Genomic DNA, 20,053 nt, shown 5'->3' with positions numbered 1-20,053 from the left:
GCCCACGGGGGTTTTCACCAATAAGACTCTCTCATTTTTTTGTATTTCTTTCCTGATTCCTTATGCTGAGTGAGACAAGTGGTACCTCATAATGTATCATCATATCCATTGCATGCTTAGCCTTAACATTATCAAAAATTGATCTGAAGGACTTTCTTTGGTTGTAACTTGGCTTTTGGTTAAGGTTAGAAAAGATGGTAAGGGGCTCAAACGATACTTGAAGTGGGGGTGGGATTTACAGCTTTTGGAATCCACTCAAACAACACATTAACTCATGCCCCAGTTTTATTGACTGGGTGAATCTTAAATCTTTATTTGGTTAGACCGAGCCTGAAATAGGGTAGCCTACGTATCTCACTCTCGAGAGAGGGGAATCAGGTCGGGCGTAGTTCCATCATCTTGTTCTTCGTTCTGATTTGATTTTTTTTTTATTTCCTTGACATTTATCCTTGACTTTATTTTGATCCAAAAGAGGGATATGAAAGAAAAAATAAAATGAAGCTCAAAAGGGTAAACAAGGGATGACACGATGTTTGGATAGAAGAATAAAATGCCTTCATCATATCAATCTTAAAAAATGCAAGTACTAAAAATTCAATAAAATCAACAAAGGATCAAATATCATACATAGTATCTTTTGACCGCATCAGCATTGATAGCCATTTCTGCCATTTTACCTTCAATATCTGTCAACTATAAGGCTCCATTGGGCAACACTTTCTTCACAACGAAGGGACCTTGCCAGTTAGAGAAGAACTTGCCTTTCGCTTCAACCTGGTGAGGAAGGATACATCTCAATACCAACTGACCAACTTCAAAATTCCTGGGATGAGCCTTTTTGTTAAACGCTCGAGCCATCCTCCTCTGATACAACTGACCATGACACACAGACGTTAGCCTTTTTTCCTCAATCAAACTCAAATATTCCAGTCGGGTTGTTACCCATTCATCATCATCAATCTCTGCTTCTACAATGACTCGAAGAGAGGGAATTTCAACTTCTGCAGGGATGACTACTTCTGTCCCATACACCAATAAATATGGAGTTTCCCCTGTTGAAGTACGAACAGTGGTGCGATAACCTAGCAATGCAAACGACAACTTTTCATGCCACTGTCTAGACCCTTGTACCATTTTTCCCAGTATTTTTTTTATATTCTTATTGGTGGCTTCTACAGCACCATTGGCTTTTGGGAGATATGGAGTAGATTTCGATGTGCGATCTTAAACTGTTGACATACTTCTTGCATCAAATGACTATTGAAATTGGCAGCATTGTCTGTAATGATCATCTTAGGAATTCCAAATCTACAAATGCTATTGGCATGGACAAAATCTACCACAGCTTTCTTTGTCACTGACTTGAAAGTTGCTGCTTCTACCCACTTTATGAAGTAGTCAATGGCTACCAAAATGAATCTATGCCCATTCGATGCCTTCGGCTCAATCGGTCCAATCACATCCATTCCTCAAGTCACGAACGACCATGGAGCGGCCATTGCATGCAACTCAACAGGAGAAGAACGTATCAGATCACCGTGTACCTAACATTGATGACACTTCCAAACAAATTGAATAGAATCCCTTTCCATAGTAAGCCAGTAATAACCTGCTCGAAGAATCTTCTTTGACAAGACATGACCGTTCATGTGTGACCCGCATACTCCAGAGTGTATTTCAACTATGATTGCCGAGGCTTCTCTTGCATCTACACACCTTAAAAGTCCCAGATCAGGGGTCCTTTTATACAAGATTCCCCCACTTAAGAAAAATCCACTAGCCAAACGCCTAATAGTCCTCTTTAATTCGTTGGTGACATATGCTGGGTACTCTCCTGACTGAATGTACCAATTGATATCCAAGAACCAAGGTTCTCCATCGAGCTCTTCTTCAACCGTAGTACAGTAAGCATGCTGATCACGACTCTGTATATGCACTGGATCGATGTAGGCTTTGTCAGGATGTTGGAGCATTGAAGACAAAGTGGCTAAAGCATCAGCAATTTCATTACGAATCCTTGGAATATGCCTAAATTTTACTAACACAAACCGTTGACATAGCTCCTGCAAGCATTGTCGATACGGGATGAGCTTCAAATATCACGTCTCCCAATCGCCTTGAATTTGATGGACGAGCAAATCCGAATCTCCCAACACCAATAATTCTTGGACTCCCATATCTACAGCTAACCTCAAACCAAAAATACAGGCTTCATACTCTGCCATATTGTTAGTATAGTAGAATTGAAGTTGTGCTGTTACCGAGAAATGTTGTCCCGATTTAGAGATAAGAACCACACCTATTCCGACTCCTTTCATATTGACAGCTCCATCGAAAAATAACCTCCAACCTGGATCAGCATCTATAACGACTTCATCGACACACGACACTTATTTGTCAGGAAAATATGTCTTTAATGGCTCGTACTCTTCATCGATGGGATTCTCAGCAAGATGATCTGCCAAGGCTTGGGCTTTCATGGCGGTTCGAGTCACATATATGATGTCGAACTCGGTAAGCAATATTTACCACTTTGCCAATCGACCCATCGGCATAGGCTTCTGAAAGATATACTTCAAAGGATCCATGCGGGAGATGATATAAGTAGTATAGGATGAGAGATAATACTTCAACTTCTGTGCTACCCAAGTTACGGCACAACACGTCCTTTCAGGAAGAGTATACCTGGCCTCATATGCGGTGAACTTCTTGCTAAGATAATAAATAGCCTACTTCTTTTTGCCTATGACATCATGTTGACCCAGGACACAACCAATAGAATTGTCCATGACTGGTAAATATAAGATCAAAGGCCTACCAGGCTCCGGGGGTACCAGCATAGGCGGATTTGACAAATATCTTTTGATTCGATCGAACGCTTCCTGACATTCTTCAGTCCATTTTACCACAACACTCTTTTTCAGCAACTTGAATATAGGCTCACAAGTGGTCGGGATTCGAGCAATAAACCTGCTAATGTAGTTCAGTCTACCAAGCAAACTCATCACCTCCGTTCTATTCTTGGGCGGGGGCAGATCCTGAATGGCTTAGATTTTCGAGGGATCCAATTCAATTCCCCGATGGCTGACTACAAACCCCAACATCTTTCCAGATGGAACTCCAAATACACATTTTTCCAGGTTGAGTTTGAGATTATACCTACGAAGCTTTTCAAAGAACTTTCTTAAATCTTTAACATGGTCGGCCTGACTTTTTGACTTAATAATCACATCATCCATGTAGACCTCAATCTCCTTATGCATCATGTCATGAAACATAGTGGTCATGTCTCTCATATATGTTGCTCCAGCATTCTTCAAACCAAATGGCATCACTCGATAACAATAAGTTCCCTATGGTGTGATAAAAGATGTCTTCTCTGCGTCGTCTTCATCCATAATAATTTGGTGATATTTCGCATAGCAATCTACAAAAGAGGCAACCTCGTGTTTAGCACAGTTTTCTAATAAAATGTGGATGTTGGGCAGTGGAAAATCATCTTTCGGACTTGCTCTGTTCAAATCATGATAATCAACACACACTCGAATTTTGCCATCTTTCTTTGGTACGGGAAAAACATTGGATAACCACATGGGATAGCGAGCTACTCGAATTACTTTGGCTTCAAGTTGTTTCTTGATTTCCTCTTTAATTTTAATACTTGCATCGGTTTTAAACTTCCTCAACTTCTGTTTGACAGGAGGGAACGTGGGATCAGTTGGTAATATGTGAGCCACTAATTCAGTGCTTAAACCAGGCATATCATCATAAGACCATGCAAAAACATCCTTGTAATCAATTAATGCTTGAATCATTCCATCTTTTAGCTATGGCAAAATATGTACACTGATTTTAGTTTCCCTAACATCTTCTTGATCCCCTAGATTGATTGGCTCAATCTCATTCAAATTAGGATTCGGTTTGTCTTCAAACTGTTCCAACTCTTTGCTTATTTCTTCTAGTGATTTTTTTCAGTATATTCCCCATCCTGCTTCATTACATCTTGATTAGTTTGGATTTTAAGATCAGGATGAAAATTCCGCATGCATGTCATGTCATTAGAATCAGCATAAAGAGAACTGTGTAAGAAAGAAAAACAAAATATATTAGACACGAAACAAAATGGACATTGCATTTCATTAAATAAAAAGATAGAAGGGTTTAAACATAGATGCAAACATAACATAAACAAACTAAAATCCGAATTACAACCCTGAAATAACTCGAATAAATAGAAAAAAAAAAATAAACTACCAAAACTCCCTCTTGATGGGGAGAGAAGTGACTTCCCAATTATTGAGCTGAATAGCTGGACCTATGAATTGCACGTCTGCTATACTAGTGCCTTCTCCTGCTTCGACCATATCAACTTCAATAAAAAGGTTCTGACAATAATCAACCAATTCAACTTCAAATTCCACATGCTTCATGACACTGCTCTTAACAAATGATTCACTAAGTAGTGGCATTGGGCGAGGGAGTGAACCTATTTCCTTTTTCCTTCCCTTGGCTTTCTTTAGATCTTCAGCTGTAGGCTCAAATCCCAGACCAAACGTGCCCACATTCTCACTTGAACATATGGGATGAACTATATTATGCAGAGACACTCCCAAACCCTTTCTTGGATCAAATATGTATTTCCAAAGTTCACTCACCATCATGATAGAAGCAGAAGACAATTACGGTCCCGGTATAGCCTGCCATTCAAGGATACGATTCACTGGAACTTTATCAAAAATTTGATAGACGAATGTCTCCTCTACGTTGTTTGCTTCAATAAGAGACAAGGGAGAATCTTCGTAGGCTGACAAATCTCCTTTACCATGAATAACTACTTCTTGCCTGTCATGCTCAAACTCAATCATTTGGTGCAGTGTAGATGCAAACACCTTGGCCTTGTAGATCCACGGCCTTCCCAATAACAGATTGTAAGAGGAGTCTACATTCAATACTTGAAACTCTATGACGAACTCAACAGGCCCTATGGTCAACATTAGTTTTATTTCGCCAATGGAATTTGACTTTGCACCATCGAAATCCCTAACACATACATTGTTGGGGTTGATCCTGTCAGCACCAATATTCAGATTTTGCAAAGTAGAAATAGGGAAAATATTTGCACCTGAACCTCCTTCAATCATAACATGAGTGACGTAGAAATCTTCTCACTTCACTGTAATGTAAAGGCCCCGGTTATGCCTTGTACCTTCAACAGGCAATTCATCGTCAGAAAAGCTGATCCGATTGACCTCAAAGATTTTTCCAACCATTTTCTCAAGCTGGTTGATTGCAATCTCCCTTGGAACATATGCTTCATTTAATACCTTCAGTAAAACATCACGATGCTCCTTGGAGTGCAACAACAAAGATAAAAGGGAAATTTGCACGGGGTCTTCTTCAACTAGTCTAATATTGAATACTCCGGCAATTTCATCTTTTTCAAAATTCTTCGGCTTCTTCTTCAGTGATAAGATTTTGATAGACGATGGTCCACTCACCGTTGGCTTGGACTTTTTTAAGCTTTCAGGCACGAAGCATCTTCCTGACCTAGTCAAACCCCCTACCTCATCTACATCTTCAACAACTTCTTTCCTATGATAGGTCATCATAGTCCGCCCATAATTCCAAGGAACTCTTTTTATATCAACTATCGGAGGTTGGGTCACCGGTTTAAGGACAATAGGTGCTGCCAGCGCTTCTTTCACCGTCAAGATGGGCTGACTCAGAGCTCCCACCACTGTCAACTTACGTTTATCCTGACTTAAATCAACATGCCTTCTGGTGCCCTGTACTGTGATCAAGGGTTTCTTTATGCTTTCTTGGGCTTTATCTTCTCTCATTCCTTCCTGGCTCAATGACATTGCTTTCAAAGACTCCGCTACATTCATCGATTTCTCCTCAATGGTCTGTATCTTGACAATAGGCTTATAACTGCTCGAAGACTCTTTCCTGTCATATATCAATTCTAACATATTGGCTTCAGCATGGGTTGGCAGCGGATTTTGATTAATGTTTGGGCCTTTCGGGGCCTGGACCAGCATCTGATTTGTGTCAATTAAATCTTGGACAACTCTCTTTAAATGCCAGCATTTCTTGATATCATGGCCTGGCATATCAGAACAGTACGCACACCTTAAAGAATAATCGAGATTCCTTGGCGGTGGATTTGAAAGCCTTCCTTGAAATGGGCTTAAAACCTTCAACTTTCTCAACCTGTCAAACAAGCTAGCATATGACTCCCCAAAAGGTGTGAATTGATTTTTGACCGCCTTTTCCTTTCTATACTCGGGCCTAGGCTGAAAACTGGGTCTAGAAGGGTTTTGGTAATTTAATGGAGCGAATGGACGATTTTGTGGAGCTTGCGCATGCCATTGTGGGTAAGAAGGGGTTTGGGCATATGGCTGGGCACTATATACTGGGTATGATGGTGGTGGAATGAAATATAAAGGGTTTTGTAGAGGGTAGTAATGGTGGGGAGGAATATATGGAGCTTGGGTGTAGACTTGGGCTTGGGATTGGGGATAGTGGCGAGGTGGTCTTTTGGGAAAGGAATGGGTTCCAGCTACGACAGTCGCTACGTCCTCTTTCTTCTTCTAACCTCCAAATGCACCAGATCCACCTTGAATAGCTTATGTGGTAGCTTTTAATGCGGCAAAATTCACTATTCGGCCGGTCTTAATTCCATCATCTATTATCTCCCCCATTTTGAGAACTTCCATAAAAGACTTTCCCATTGCCGAAAGTAAATATTGAAAATAGGTCTCATCTTACGCCTGAATAAAAACTTCTAACAACTTACTTTCTTTCATTGGAGGCTTTACCCTGGCGGCCTGTTCATGCCACCTTATCGCGTATTCCCTAAAACCTTCAGTGCTCTTTTTCTTCATGTTGACTAAGGATTTTTCATCCGGAATCAAGTCGATGTTGTACTAAAAATGTTGAACAAATTCAGAAGCCAAATCATCCCAGTTGTTCCATTTATCGATGTCTCAATCGTTAAACCATTGTGAGGCCAGATCTGAAAGACTCTCGCCAAAGAAGGCCATGAGCAGTTCTTTCTTTCCTCCTGCAGCCCTCAACTGGTTGTAATAACGTCTTAAGTGTGCCACGGGATCACCGTGTCCTTCATACTTCTCAAACTTAGGCATCTTAAAACCCGGGAGAAGGTTGATGTCTGGGAACATGCAGAGATCTTTATAGGAAACACTCCTATAATCTCCGATTCCTTGAAAATTCCTCATAGATTGTTCTAAACTTTTCAATTTTCGGGCTAGGATATCCTGTTCCTCTGCTGCGACAGGTTTCTCCATATCAAATGGAAATGCAGGCGGATAAGTGTACCCATACGGTTTATTCATTTGCAAAGTAGGTTCCAGGGCATAATACTGACCATCTGAAACCTTCAGTACTGACTCACTGGCAGACCTGGGAAGCCTCATTATGGGACGCGCAACATATATGGGAGTTTCATGTGGTGGCAGAGCCACGAATACCGGTGTGATTGGTGGCGCTGGATGAGCAGCTGGTCTTGATTGAGGAGCTGCCAAAGGCACACCAGAACTGCCAGGATAATAATGTTGCGGAGTGAATCCTGGCGCATGCTCAGGTGACTCAGTAGGAGCAGAGAATTGCGCCTGAGAGAGCGGTGGGCGGTTAGAGGTATTCCCAAGACCTTCAGGGAGCGGAGGAGGAGGCATTCCGCTGGCCCATTCCCGGTGCAAATCTATCAATTGTTGCCTGAGCCTTACTACCTCATCATTCTGTTCAGAACTTTCTTCCCTGTGATCCTGATCAGGGTCAATGAACGAATTTTCAATCTCCCTGCTAGCCATGGCAAGCTTTTCTTTGGATCTAGTGAAGTATGGGTGACTAACCAGAGTGTTGCAAACCTACCACTGTTATCTGAAAGAACATGCTCATCAAAGACGACATCCGTCAGGATTAGGGCACACAACAAGCATGGGAATCATATTGGTAAAATTGTCCTAACTTAATGTTCATTTCTACCAGCTTTTGAGGGTAGCGAGGTCATTTTAACATCATCCTTATTTTTGTCTAGGCTTTTTTATCTACACCTATTATTTTTATTATTATTTTTCCATATCCATCTCTGTTCTTTTCCTTTCTCTCGTTATCTACCTTTATTTTATCATTCTTTATGGCTTTTGTTTTTCTTTAAAAGGGGAAAAATAATGAAAATCAACAAAACAAAATGATTAGAGCGAACCCAAAAGTAGGTTGCCTACGTATCATGTTGTACATGAATCAGATCTTGCGTAGTTTAGGCAGTCTTGCATAAACATTACCCTTTTTTCTCTTTTTTTTTTTTCAAGAACAAAAATAAACAAACCAAGGAAAGACGTAACATCATAAAATTTTGAAGAAAGAAAATAACAAAACGTACAAAAGTTTGGGACAACTTTAAAGCTAAACAACAAATACGAAACAAAATTATAGAACCCTAAGACGACATAGGTGAAATTACTAATAAATACTCTAATACCAAAAACAACTTGATTTCGGCTTAAAGCAGACACCACCCTACAATGACAGACACATAAAAGACTCAAACTGAATAAGGATAAGAAGTGGTGCTCTACGTGATGACCCTGGCTGATATGGACCTGCCTCTGAAGTTCTCTTTCTCCCATTTAAACTTTGTAGCATACCCTGTAAAGACACCCTGATACCGGGGAAGAAGCTTCGGGCCCGTATTCCTTCTTCATGAGGAGTGCACTTGGAAAGATTATTCTGATACCTTTCTACTGTCTTGAACAAATCTGCTAACCGAACTCTCAGTGTTTCCACTTTGGACCCTACACTTTCATCCTGATGGTTGTCTATTATGCATTCTTCCTGTATTCTTCCTCTGAGCTGCGCTGGTAAGGGTTGACTGATACCTCGAGGGATAGATTGAAGCCAGACCCCATATCCCTGAGTGTACCCCAGATTATCTAAACTTTCTTTGAGTGTGTCCACACCTAGCTTTGTTGCATGCTTCCAAAATTGCTCGTACTTGCTCTCACCTAAGGCTTGGTCCTTAAAGTACTCAACATCCTTCAGAAGATCCACTGCTGGTGCCATATCCTGCAGCCTACCCAACTGGCGCATTACCCTAGAAGGACTGTATGGTCTAGTGCAATTAAGCCCTAACATAACTAAAGGGAGCTGCGTCTGACAACCCAACAATACTATCTTTGGGCGAAACCACAGATAAGTCCACAAAATGTTATCCCCGGTTCTTGATTCAAGAAATTCAATCCAAGCCTCGACTCCCACGGGTAATGAGAATTTATCCAAACGCAACCTGGAGTCCATGGCTTTCACTCGATTAGGAATACAACGATCTAACACGTTTGGTCTAACTAAAGAAGGGGCATGCAAATGCTCCATCATCCATAACTGGAATATCAGGTTACTGCCCTCAAAAAATCTCCTTCCCCTCTTTACTTCGGTTAGAGCCTTATATATTTCTGTTAAGATCATGGGTATGAGAGTGAACCTGCCCTTTTGATTAATGCCCTTGTCGTTTTGATCCTTATGAAATAGGGCCATCACCACAGATTGCAAACGGGTATTAATACGTCTTTCTTCTAGTGGAAACACTAAAGTACCTAACAAAGCGAGGGTGAAGACTTCAAGATACTTGCTCTCCCACTTCTCCTTAGTCACATGGAATTCATCCCAAAAGCAATCAAAAACTTCCGAGGGACCAAATCTAGCGAACAAAAAATCTAGGGAAACCCACGAGTCACTTAAACAACCCAAACGGATACCCTTACTTTTTAAACCACAAGACTGCAAAAATCTCACGCCAGTATGGTTTGACGCTCGGATCATATCCTTCTCGATATAGCGCAAATGCAACAAACCGGATATTTCTGCCAAAGTAGGAGTCATTTCACATTCCCCAAACCTGAATACCAAAATACTCGGATCCCAAAAGGTCAACAAAGCCTTTATTAAGTCTGGACGAGGGGTAATATGCAGAAGTTCCGTAAGATCACCTAATATTTTAACCAGTTTCTGCTGATCAACATAGTTAAACATTTCCCACCATTTTATTAACTTTTTTGGCACCTTGACAACCATCAGAACTCTAGACTTGGTGTACGAATCCATCTTGTAATAACACACAAGACGTTATCTCAAAAATTCGACAGGAGTAGAAGATTCCCAACCTTTGGGATTTTTGACGCCAACATATGTCGATGGGACAGACCACATTCATGACTCCAATTTGCCGAACAGAAGTACTGAGCGAAATCAGTTTACTTGGCAACAATTCTAGATTACGGGGCGAGAGACCAAGGCTAATACTAAGACAAAGACCAACACAAAGATTTACCGGACCCACGGAGGGTTGCCTACGTATCCCAACCCAAGGAAAGGGAATCAGGTATGCGTAGTTCATCCAGATTGGACAATTAACGATTAACTAATAAATTGACCTACTCCATAACACCGACGGATAGTGGCTGTTCGGGGGAGTGTATGGTCGATAATGGCTGCTTTGCTTTCCACCTACTCCATAACAGCGATGGCTCCCCCCTAAAATAAGGATGACTCAACTAGAGGTTGTGTACAACACGTGTACTATGGACTTGTTGCAGAAAGAAGGCCGGGGGGTGGACACATGATGACAGATATAAAGCGGTAACACATAGGATAAATACTATAAACAAAGAGCACAAAAACGTACAAAAGTGAAAGCAATAACACAAACAAAATCACAAACAATTCTTATACACTCATAATGCCAAACAAAGCTGATACGACTCCAAAAATAGCTCGAATTCTGAAAACTTGTCATAAGTCCCCAGCAGAGTCGTCAAAAGCTGTGTCACACCTTTTTTACGTACTCCAAAAAATGTATATTTTAAGGGTTGAAAGGGTTTTATTATTTAAGTGACAAGAAATGAAAGTTTGTTTCGGAAAAGGATTATTTAGATTTTTATTCAGAGTCGCCACTTGGTATAATCCGGTGTGCCAAGTCACCTTTGGAAAATCCTTTTCGAAACCATTTGACTCTTAAATCGGTTTGCGAACAGAGATTCCAGCTAAGGAATTCTGTTGACCGAGGGAAGGTGTTAGGCACCCCTCGATCCCGTGGTTCAACCACGGTTGCTTGGCAAAGCGTATCGGCTAAATTGACGTTACAAATGCATAAACCACACAAAAGCACGCAAAATAATCAAACAATAACAAAACAAAACAAAAATGTAAAGTCCAGTCCAATTATTACAATCCGAAATAAAAATACTAAAATAACCTACACTAGTCCTAAACCATGCTTTACCCGATGCCTCGGGCCTTGATCACGAACATCCTTAGCGTACAAAATTCTTCGGGGCATTCCCCGGTGAGTAAATACAAATTACCTCGGGGCATTCCCCGGTTAAATAAATACACTTTCCACATACGATAAACAAGACATTCAACAAATATTTCAATCATTCCAACACTACACCGATCCTAAACTTTCCTACCCGAGCTTACTGTTTGCCTACCCACTCGACGACATAGCGCATTCAACATCAACAATGTATAAAAAATATCATAATATTCACTTTTATGAATTTTTGATTCCCGTCCCCAAATTTCATTTTAAACTAAATTTTCACAACTCACCATTTCTATTTCAGCGACCCACAATCACTTTTCAACGAAATTAAACAACGAGTCCATATCAAAATAACAGACTACCACCAAACAAGACAACATACGTTCATCACCAACAAGCATTAAAAAACACACGAACATCCAAGTTGAAATATGAAACATCACAAATAATAAAATAGATAAGAGAAAGTGTAGAGTTGGACCTCGATTGAAGCTTTTATTGTGCCAAAATATGTGATCAAAGTACAAAGTCGGATCCAAATCTCGATTTGAACCTTGATAACCAACAACTCCAAACTCGATATTGAATTCAACCAGACAGATTGGAAAACCACGATAAAACCTTACGATGAATAACCCACAAACCCGAATAAAACTCAAAAACAACCCAAGATCTCAGATTCGAAACCCCAAACCATCGATTTCCAACTAACCTTGCACGAACCAAACCAACTCGGATGGATTTAAAACCCTAAGAAATAAGAAATATCAAAAGAACCGAGACTGAAATTATGAAAAATTGAGAAGACCCATACGCGAAATATCATCGGAATCGATGGAAGACGGACTGGGTGTCGCTGATCGGTCACCAGCTTCACTGTTTTTGGTGCCTGCTGCCGTCGTTGGTCGGACGGAGAGGCGGCGAACGGAGCAGCTCGTGTTGGCTTGCTGGACGCTGACCGGTGCCTGCTACCATCGTTGGTCGGACGGAGAGGCGGCGAACGGAGCAGCTCGTGTTGGCTCGCTGGACGCTGACCGGTGCCTGCTGCAGTCACTGGATAGGCGGCGAACGGAGCAGCTCGTGTTGGCTTGCTAGATGCTGACCGATGGACGACTAACGGTGACGACGGCGTTATTGCTGTCGTCGTTGGTCGGACAGAGAGGCGGCGAACGGAGGCTTTCTCTTTTCAGTTTTTGGAGAGAGAGAGAGTAGAGAGAGAGTGGAGCTGATTTTTTTTCTGTATATGCTCCAATCCCCCTTTTTTGTGTGTATGTGTTCTATATATTGTCTTTTCCCAAAATCGAAGAATGGTCCCCTTTTTCTCCTTCTTTCCTGGAAGTTTTTCAATGTTTATTTCTTTTTGCCCAAGAAAATGAGGGACCCACGTGGAGGTAAGGGTATGGTAGGTAGGTAGAGGGTGATTTGTCATTTTCTTATTGGGGAGGGTTGTTAGGATGTTAAAAGAATAAAAGTTTGTTAGGGATTTTGTTGAGAGTTACTTTTTTTTTTTTTGTAATTTTGTGGGATGTAATCACGTGGGTGAGAGGACATGATATGATAAGGTAAAAATGAATAAAATCGAACTTTTGAGGGGGACAAAATTACGTGTCTATATTGAGTTGTAACTTTGATGTAATCAGTGAAGTATAACTATAAACAGAACTGGGATTCTTGTCTTCAAGCCACGGAACTCAAAGACTTGGGAGGTTTGTGAGTTTCATTGAATAGGGGTTAGAATTTATAATTCCTAAATTACAAAAGTCTTGTAATTTGTTGTTGTAATGTGTAAAAAACAATTTAACTCCTCATAAACTAAATTATCCTGGCTTGCCTTGCTTACTTAGGTAATGTTTTCTTAGGATGCTGTATAGATCTACTGAAAAATAGACTTTTACTATATTGATTGGGACACTTTAAAAAGTTTTTACACAGATCCTCAAAAAATGCACAACTTTTGAAGGATCCAGCACGTAATCAACGTTATTTTTGAAGAGTTGGAGCAACATAAATATATACATTACAAAGTGTTGTAGTGATATCTTTAGAAAATAGCCTAAATATAGTCCCTTAACATTAAATAGTAGGTTCACTTGGATCCCTATAATATAATGCTGACCATAAATATTTCTTTTATCTCTGCAAATAGCTAGGTTGCACTTTTGGTCCCTTCAAAGAGAAAACACTTTTTCCCTTTTGGATTACATGTAATCAAACACCAAATTTGCTTCCCTCATTGATAAAAATTTTCTTCCAGAATGATTTTTATCATACCACTTGTATCGTGACGGTCATATCTTCTTCTTCTTTTTTTTTTTTTTTTTTTTTTTAATGATTTAGGTTCTTGGAAACATTCTTTGGGGCTTAGAGGTCTCACACGAATCGTTACAAGGATTTTCTCTTTGCGAATCTTTGAATCTCCTCCTGGTGTATACGACGGCGTTTTCCTTCTACTACCTAGAAAACAAGAAGGTGTCCTTCCAACTTTTGAAAATGGTGGTGTTAAGATTCGGACAGAATAAGCAAGCCACAAGTAAAAGAAAAATAAAAATAACACATAGATTAACGTGAAAATCCTTGCGGAAAAAATCACGGGCAGAGGCAGAGTAATTTTACTATGAAAGGAGAGGAGTACAATGTGGAGAATGATGTAATTTTTGAATTACGAAAATAACCCAATAAACTGCACTTATATAATACGTGCGTACAAATAGGTCCTAGGCCCAAAAATATAAAAGTCCATACATGGGTCCAATCTCTACGCTACCATCACATACCCCATTGAAAATCACAAACATGGGTCGCACTGCAAAGCGAAACTTTCAGGGCCGGATCAACAAAATTCACGTCACAACTCTAACAGGTGGTACTGGTATGCCTATCACATTACAAAGAGCTAAATTACACATTGATAAGCAAGTCACTACAAGTGTTGTTTTTCTCAAAATTTTTTTAATTAAATGAGAGAGTAATTAAGGGAAACTAACCTTTCAAAGGCAGATCATACAACTTGAAATTCACTGAAAGAGATATTTGAGAAAAGGATAGAAGATGAAAAGGTTAGAAAGCTAAATTTTGTGATCTTAAATTAAAGTTATGTCAGATGTACTAAAATATTTTTTAATCTTGTGGTCTTAAACATACCTTGAAGAAAGCTGGTAATTGAGTCATAGCATTACTCACCGTATGAGTCAAAAAGATTGCTTTTTTTAAGAAAAAAATACTACATTATTTAGCTCCTAAGTTGGAGATTTATTATTTGTTTATTGATTAGTCCACAAAAGTATCACTTGCAGGCAGCTAATATATATATAAAAAAATTTGATTGGTACAGCAAATTGGCCAAGTTCTTTCTTTAATATATCAATGAGATTTGAGAAAAGTATATGCAGATATTGTCTATAATCATCTTTTAATAACTCTATCTCAAAAATATAATTGAATTTATCATAAGCCAACACTTTGTTATCTATAAAATTTAACATCATTTTAGTCACTCAGGAATCAGGTATGACCTTTTTCTATTGATTTAAATCTTGATTGCTTGCTACTATATCTTTTTTTCATATACTCATATTTGTGTTTTTTTCATTTACTCATATTTCTCATATTATTGCTACTATATCTTCTTCCCAAATTTCTACTATTCAAAGGTTAGTTTCCCATAATTACTTATATTTATAATCTAATAACTATTAGTTGAGCGACCACATAAATTTAGAAAAATCAATATTCAATCCTACTCTCAATCCATCATTTAGAAAATACGAATAACTTGAAATAAATACCTTGTATAAACAGTTTCAATTATGGAATTTGAGCCTTGAAATCTTGGAATTTTTGGGAAGAAGAAGATGAGGGATTTTGAAAATTTCTGCTAGTTTAGGATGACTTTAGGGTTATAAAACGGGTTGGGAAAGTTACATGGGGTGAAAGGACAAGTTTGCCCTAATTTAATAAGAGAAAATGGACTTTTACGCCGGAGAGGTATGCTCTGCGCCGTGGAGCCCAATGCGGAGGCAAACAAGTGATCTCCTGGCTTGAGCTCCGCCTTGAGCTGCCCAACGCGCAGCTGGGATGCTGCCTCACTAAAAAGTCCATAACTTTTTACTTGGAAAGAAGACTCAGAAACCTTTAATTTGGTAGGTAGTAGGCCAACTAACTCGTTATATACTAGGATCATTGGAAGTTGACCCAAGTATGAACGTCGGCTAAAACTCAATCGGTAGGAAAGTTCTCAACTCAACTTTGAGCTAGGAGATTTTTATCACCTCAATTCATCTACAAAGATGTTTCCATACTAAACAATGGGTATCACGTTATCTATAATACCATTGACTTCTTGCACAGCTTGCAGCTTTCAGGTCATAATCGCAAAGGCAAATGCAAATATAGTAGATAGGGCTCATGCAAGTGTGGCGTCTCTTATGAGAACAATAGAATCGCTCTTGACATCCAATTCACCAATGCAATCTCTAACCTGTGATCACAGTGAAGACTTTTCTGCTCTTCATGAAAAGATTAGTTCTCTGGAAGTATTTCTCAAGAACTTTGAGAAAAACAATGTTACTGTGGAAATGACAGATGTGGAAGTACCGATAAAGGAAGTTGCAAATATTGTTGAACACACAATTCAACTAAGTGTAACTGAAATTGTATTGGAGAATGATGAAAATATGAGAGAAAAGGCACATGAGAGGCTTTCTGATAGCCTGCAACAAGTAGCAGAGGACATTGATCGTATCTGGAAAGAGTCAACAAAGATTCAAGATAAGGGCAAACATGCATCAAAGGAATCAACGGTGCAAGAGTTTCCAAGCTCATCAAAAGATATTCCGTATGTTGAGAACAATATGGTTGGACGTGATGATCAAAGGAAACGGTTGGTAGAAGATCTTACTAGAAGCTACTCTGGTGAACCCAAAGTCATCCCGATTGTCGGGATGGGGGGCATAGGTAAAACAACCTTAGCGAACGAAGTTTACAACGATGCACGCATTAGTTCTCATTTTGATGTTTGTGCCTGGGCTACTGTTTCTCAACAACAAAATGCAAAGGATATTTTGTTGAGCCTTTTGCGTTCAACAAAGGTTGACAAAGTTTTCACGGGCAGTGAGGCAAAGCTAGCAGACATGCTACAAAAGAGTTTAAAAGGTAAGAGATATTTAATTGTATTGGATGACATGTGGAAAACAGAAGTGTGGGATTCCGTGAGACTATGTTTTCCAAGTGAAAACAAGGGGAGTGGAATACTGTTGACTACCCGTAACATTGAAGTAGCTCGCTATGCTGGTTAAGAGAATCTCTCTTTGCAGATGGACTTCATGGATCAAGATGATAGTTGGAATCTTGTTAAAAGTGCCGCATTTGCAAATGAAGCATTACCATCCGAGTACAAGAATATTGGGAAACAAATCGTAGATGAATGTCACGGGTTACCACTAACTATTGTTGTGGTTGCTGGGCTTCTCAAATCTAAAAGGGCAATAGAAGATTGGAAAAGTGTTGCAAAAGATGTCAAGTCGTTTGTCACAAATGATGCTGATGAACGATGTTTACGTGTGCTTGGGTTGAGTTATAATCACCTGACCAATGATCTAAAAACGTGTCTTCTGTATTTTGAAATTTTTCCGGAAGAAGCAGAGATTCTAGTGAATCATTTGATGAGGATATGGATGGCTGAGGGGTTCCTGAATTTGGAAAATGACTTGGGAGAAGAGGCTGAGAAGTGTTTGCAGCATCTCGTCAATAGAAGTCTAGTTCTTGTCTGCAAGAAAAGTCGAGATGAAACAAAAATTAGATCATGTAAGGTTCAAGATCTAATATACGACCTGTGCTTGAGAGAATTTCAAAGGGGAAACGTTCGTTCAAAATTCCAATCTATTTGTATTTCAACTGTTATTCACCAATCACAGCTTATTCCTTTCAAATTACTCAGAGTCTTGGACTTGAGTGACGTGAGGATTGATGTTTTCCCTGTAGAGATACCTAGCCTCATCTGGTTGAGGTACCTATCATTGCGCTGCCGTGAGAATTTAGACATACCTCCAGAAATTTGCAGGTTATGGAATCTGCAGACATTCATTGTTCAAGGGCCTATTCGATCAGTAATAACTATAAATTTTCCTGAGGAAATTTGGGGACTAAAGCAATTAAGGCATCTCAAAGTGAGCAAATTTTATCTGCCAAAACCCCCAACCGTATCTTCTGACAAAGGGAGTTACGCGGGGTTTTCAAACATACAAACTGCTTCTTACTTGTCTTCCTGCAGGAAGGAGGTTATTTTGGGGATTCAGAATGTTAAAAAATTAGGAATCACTAAAAACTATCTTTGGAACTATGAGCTTCTCAACAATCTTGTCTATCTCCAGCAACTGGAAATATTGAGTCTTATATGTGTTTCCTATAGCCATGTGTCATTGATCATTCCAAGTGCAAAAGCATTTCCAGCAACGCTCAAGAAGTTGAAGTTGTATAGAACTCATCTAGATTGGTCGTACTTGGACAACATAACTGAGTTGCCTAACCTTGAGGTGCTGAAGCTGATGGATGATGCTTGCGATGGCGTAGAATGGCATCCAACTGTTAGGGGATTTACTCGATTGAAGTTTTTGTTAATTGAAAATAATGATCTCAAGTACTGGAAAGCCACAGATGACAATTTCCCTGTCCTTGAGCGTCTCGTGCTTAGCAATTTATATTATTTGGAAGAGATACCCATTGAGTTTGCAGATATCCACACACTACAACTGATTGAGTTAACAATGTGTCTTCCCGAACTTGGTAAATCTGCTGCACAAATTCAACAAGAGCAAGAAGACCTCGGAAACAACCCCGTGGATGTTCGTATCTCCCATCCATGTAAGTATATAGTATTAATCATCGTTACACACTGTTTGTCATTTCCACAAGTCATACACAAAAGTTTTTTAGCTTTGCCCCATATTCTTTCACAAAAATATCTTTGATAAAATTTGGTTAAAATCCTACTTAAAATGTGAGTAAAATGATTCTAAATTGAAATATCAGTAAGTAAAACACGACGTATAAATTTTCAAATATTTTTAGCATGTCACCATAATAAATCTTTCAGCTTCGTCTTGGTCCCCTCCAAAATATTATCATCCAAAAAAAAAAATATTTTATTTTATTTTATAATAATTAATTAACTTTATGTTTACGTTGGAGTTAATGATGTTTGGTGATTGATGAAAGAGATACCCATTGAGTTTACAGATACCCGCACAGTAAAACTGATTGAGTTAAAACGCTCTCTTCCCCAACTTGAGGAATCTGCTGCATGAATTCAACAAGAACAAGAAGACCTCGGAAACAACCCTGTGGATGTTCGTATTTCCAATCCATGTATGTATATATAGATAGTATTTATCAAGGTTACACTCTATTTCTCATTTACACAAAAGTTATTTAGCTTTGCTCCATACTCTTTCACAACAATAACTTTCACAAAATTTCGTTAAAATCCTACTTAAAATGTGAGAGTAAAATGATTCTGTAAATATATTTTTGAACAGTTTTGGTACTTTAGTTTAAGCTTACTAAATGTGAGCACCTTTGTTACTCCGTCCATCAATAGTTGTCCATTATTTACTTGGCACACAGGTTAAGAAATAGTAAACAATAGGAATGGTTTTATCATATTACCCTTTGAATTTAGAGTAAAGCATCCAATACCCCCTCGAACTATGACCAAAGTTGCTACGACACCCTTCGACTTGACGAGGGTCTTATTACCTCCTAACTAAATTTTAGTGTATTTTTTGTCAACCTTTTTAGCTGACGTGACACCCTTTGTCAACCTTTTTAGCTGACATGACACCTTTGACATGGCCCCATTGTATGTAATAAAGGTATCACGTCAGTGCAAAAGGATCACAAAAATACTCTAAAATTGTGTCGGGGGTAATAGGACCCCTGTGAAGTTGGGGTGTGTCGTAGTAACTTTGGTCATAGCTCGAGGGGTACTGGATGCTTATCTCTTTAAATATATTTAATGCTTTGGAAAACACATTAGATAATGAATCGTATTTGATGCTAAGGATAAAATGGATAAACTATCCATTGTATAAATTATAGTAAAATGAGGTTTATTTGGAACCAATTCTTTTACGAAATAATTGAACTATCAAGAAGCGAAGTATTAATTTTATCAAGGTTACACTCTTGTTTCTCATTTCTACGAGTCGCATCATACAGGGATGCTCCTCCAGTCACTACATCAAAATTACGATGATGACGATACTGAAGATTCAGATGCTGATGCTGTGGAAGATGATGATAATTAAGATCGTTGATTGTTATCTGTTCAGAATAACCTGTAATGAAAAGGGAAACTGTAGATTAACAACTTGATACTGTTATAGACTGTTGATGCTAGTTCAGCACACTATGTTTTTCATAAATGTAAAGTTTATTTCATTCTTCGATTGATGTAGTTATTGTTGTTGTTTTATGTGGTATTTGAATGAGGGTCTAGCAGAAAATAGTCTCCCTATCTCTCAAAAGGCGAGGGTAGATTTGCGAACACCCTGCTGTTTTCATACCCCACTTATGAGATCATGGTACTGTTGTTGTTGTTGTTGTTTTGTAAGGTGTTTGAATTAGGGTCTAGCGGAAAATAGTCTCTCTATCTCTCAAAAGGCGAGGGTAGATCTACGTACACCCTGCCATTTTAGACTCACTTATGAGATC

At 39.1% G+C, this 20,053-nt stretch overlaps 2 protein-coding genes across 2 annotated transcripts; both read left to right on the top strand.

Moving 5' to 3' along the window:
• The first annotated feature begins 15,648 nt into the window (after nt 1-15,648).
• LOC124891377 (putative late blight resistance protein homolog R1A-4) lies at nt 15,649-16,638 on the top strand. The gene has a single exon (XM_047403128.1). It carries the CDS (start codon nt 15,649-15,651, stop codon nt 16,636-16,638), a length of 990 nt encoding a protein of 329 aa, XP_047259084.1.
• A 10-nt stretch (nt 16,639-16,648) lies between these two features.
• Nucleotides 16,649-19,785, top strand: LOC124891376 (putative late blight resistance protein homolog R1B-14). Its single transcript, XM_047403127.1, has 3 exons — nt 16,649-18,202; nt 18,578-18,706; nt 19,559-19,785. Exons 1-2 carry the CDS (start codon nt 16,657-16,659, stop codon nt 18,643-18,645), a joined length of 1,614 nt encoding a protein of 537 aa, XP_047259083.1. The 5' UTR covers nt 16,649-16,656; the 3' UTR covers nt 18,646-18,706; nt 19,559-19,785.
• The last annotated feature ends 268 nt before the right edge of the window (nt 19,786-20,053 follow it).

The sequence above is a fragment of the Capsicum annuum genome, unplaced genomic scaffold (assembly GCF_002878395.1).
Source record: "Capsicum annuum cultivar UCD-10X-F1 unplaced genomic scaffold, UCD10Xv1.1 ctg3467, whole genome shotgun sequence".
NCBI lineage: Eukaryota > Viridiplantae > Streptophyta > Magnoliopsida > Solanales > Solanaceae > Capsicum > Capsicum annuum.
This window is presented reverse-complemented; position numbering and strand designations above follow the sequence as displayed.

Coding starts and splice junctions, on each gene's coding strand:
- LOC124891376 (XM_047403127.1), top strand. CDS start 16,657: ATGGACTTCATGGATCAAGATGATAGTTGGAATCTTGTTAAAAGTGCC. Junction 18,203..18,577: donor TGTTCGTATCTCCCATCCAT/GTAAGTATATAG, acceptor TTGAGTTTACAG/ATACCCGCACAGTAAAACTG.
- LOC124891377 (XM_047403128.1), top strand. CDS start 15,649: ATGGGTATCACGTTATCTATAATACCATTGACTTCTTGCACAGCTTGC.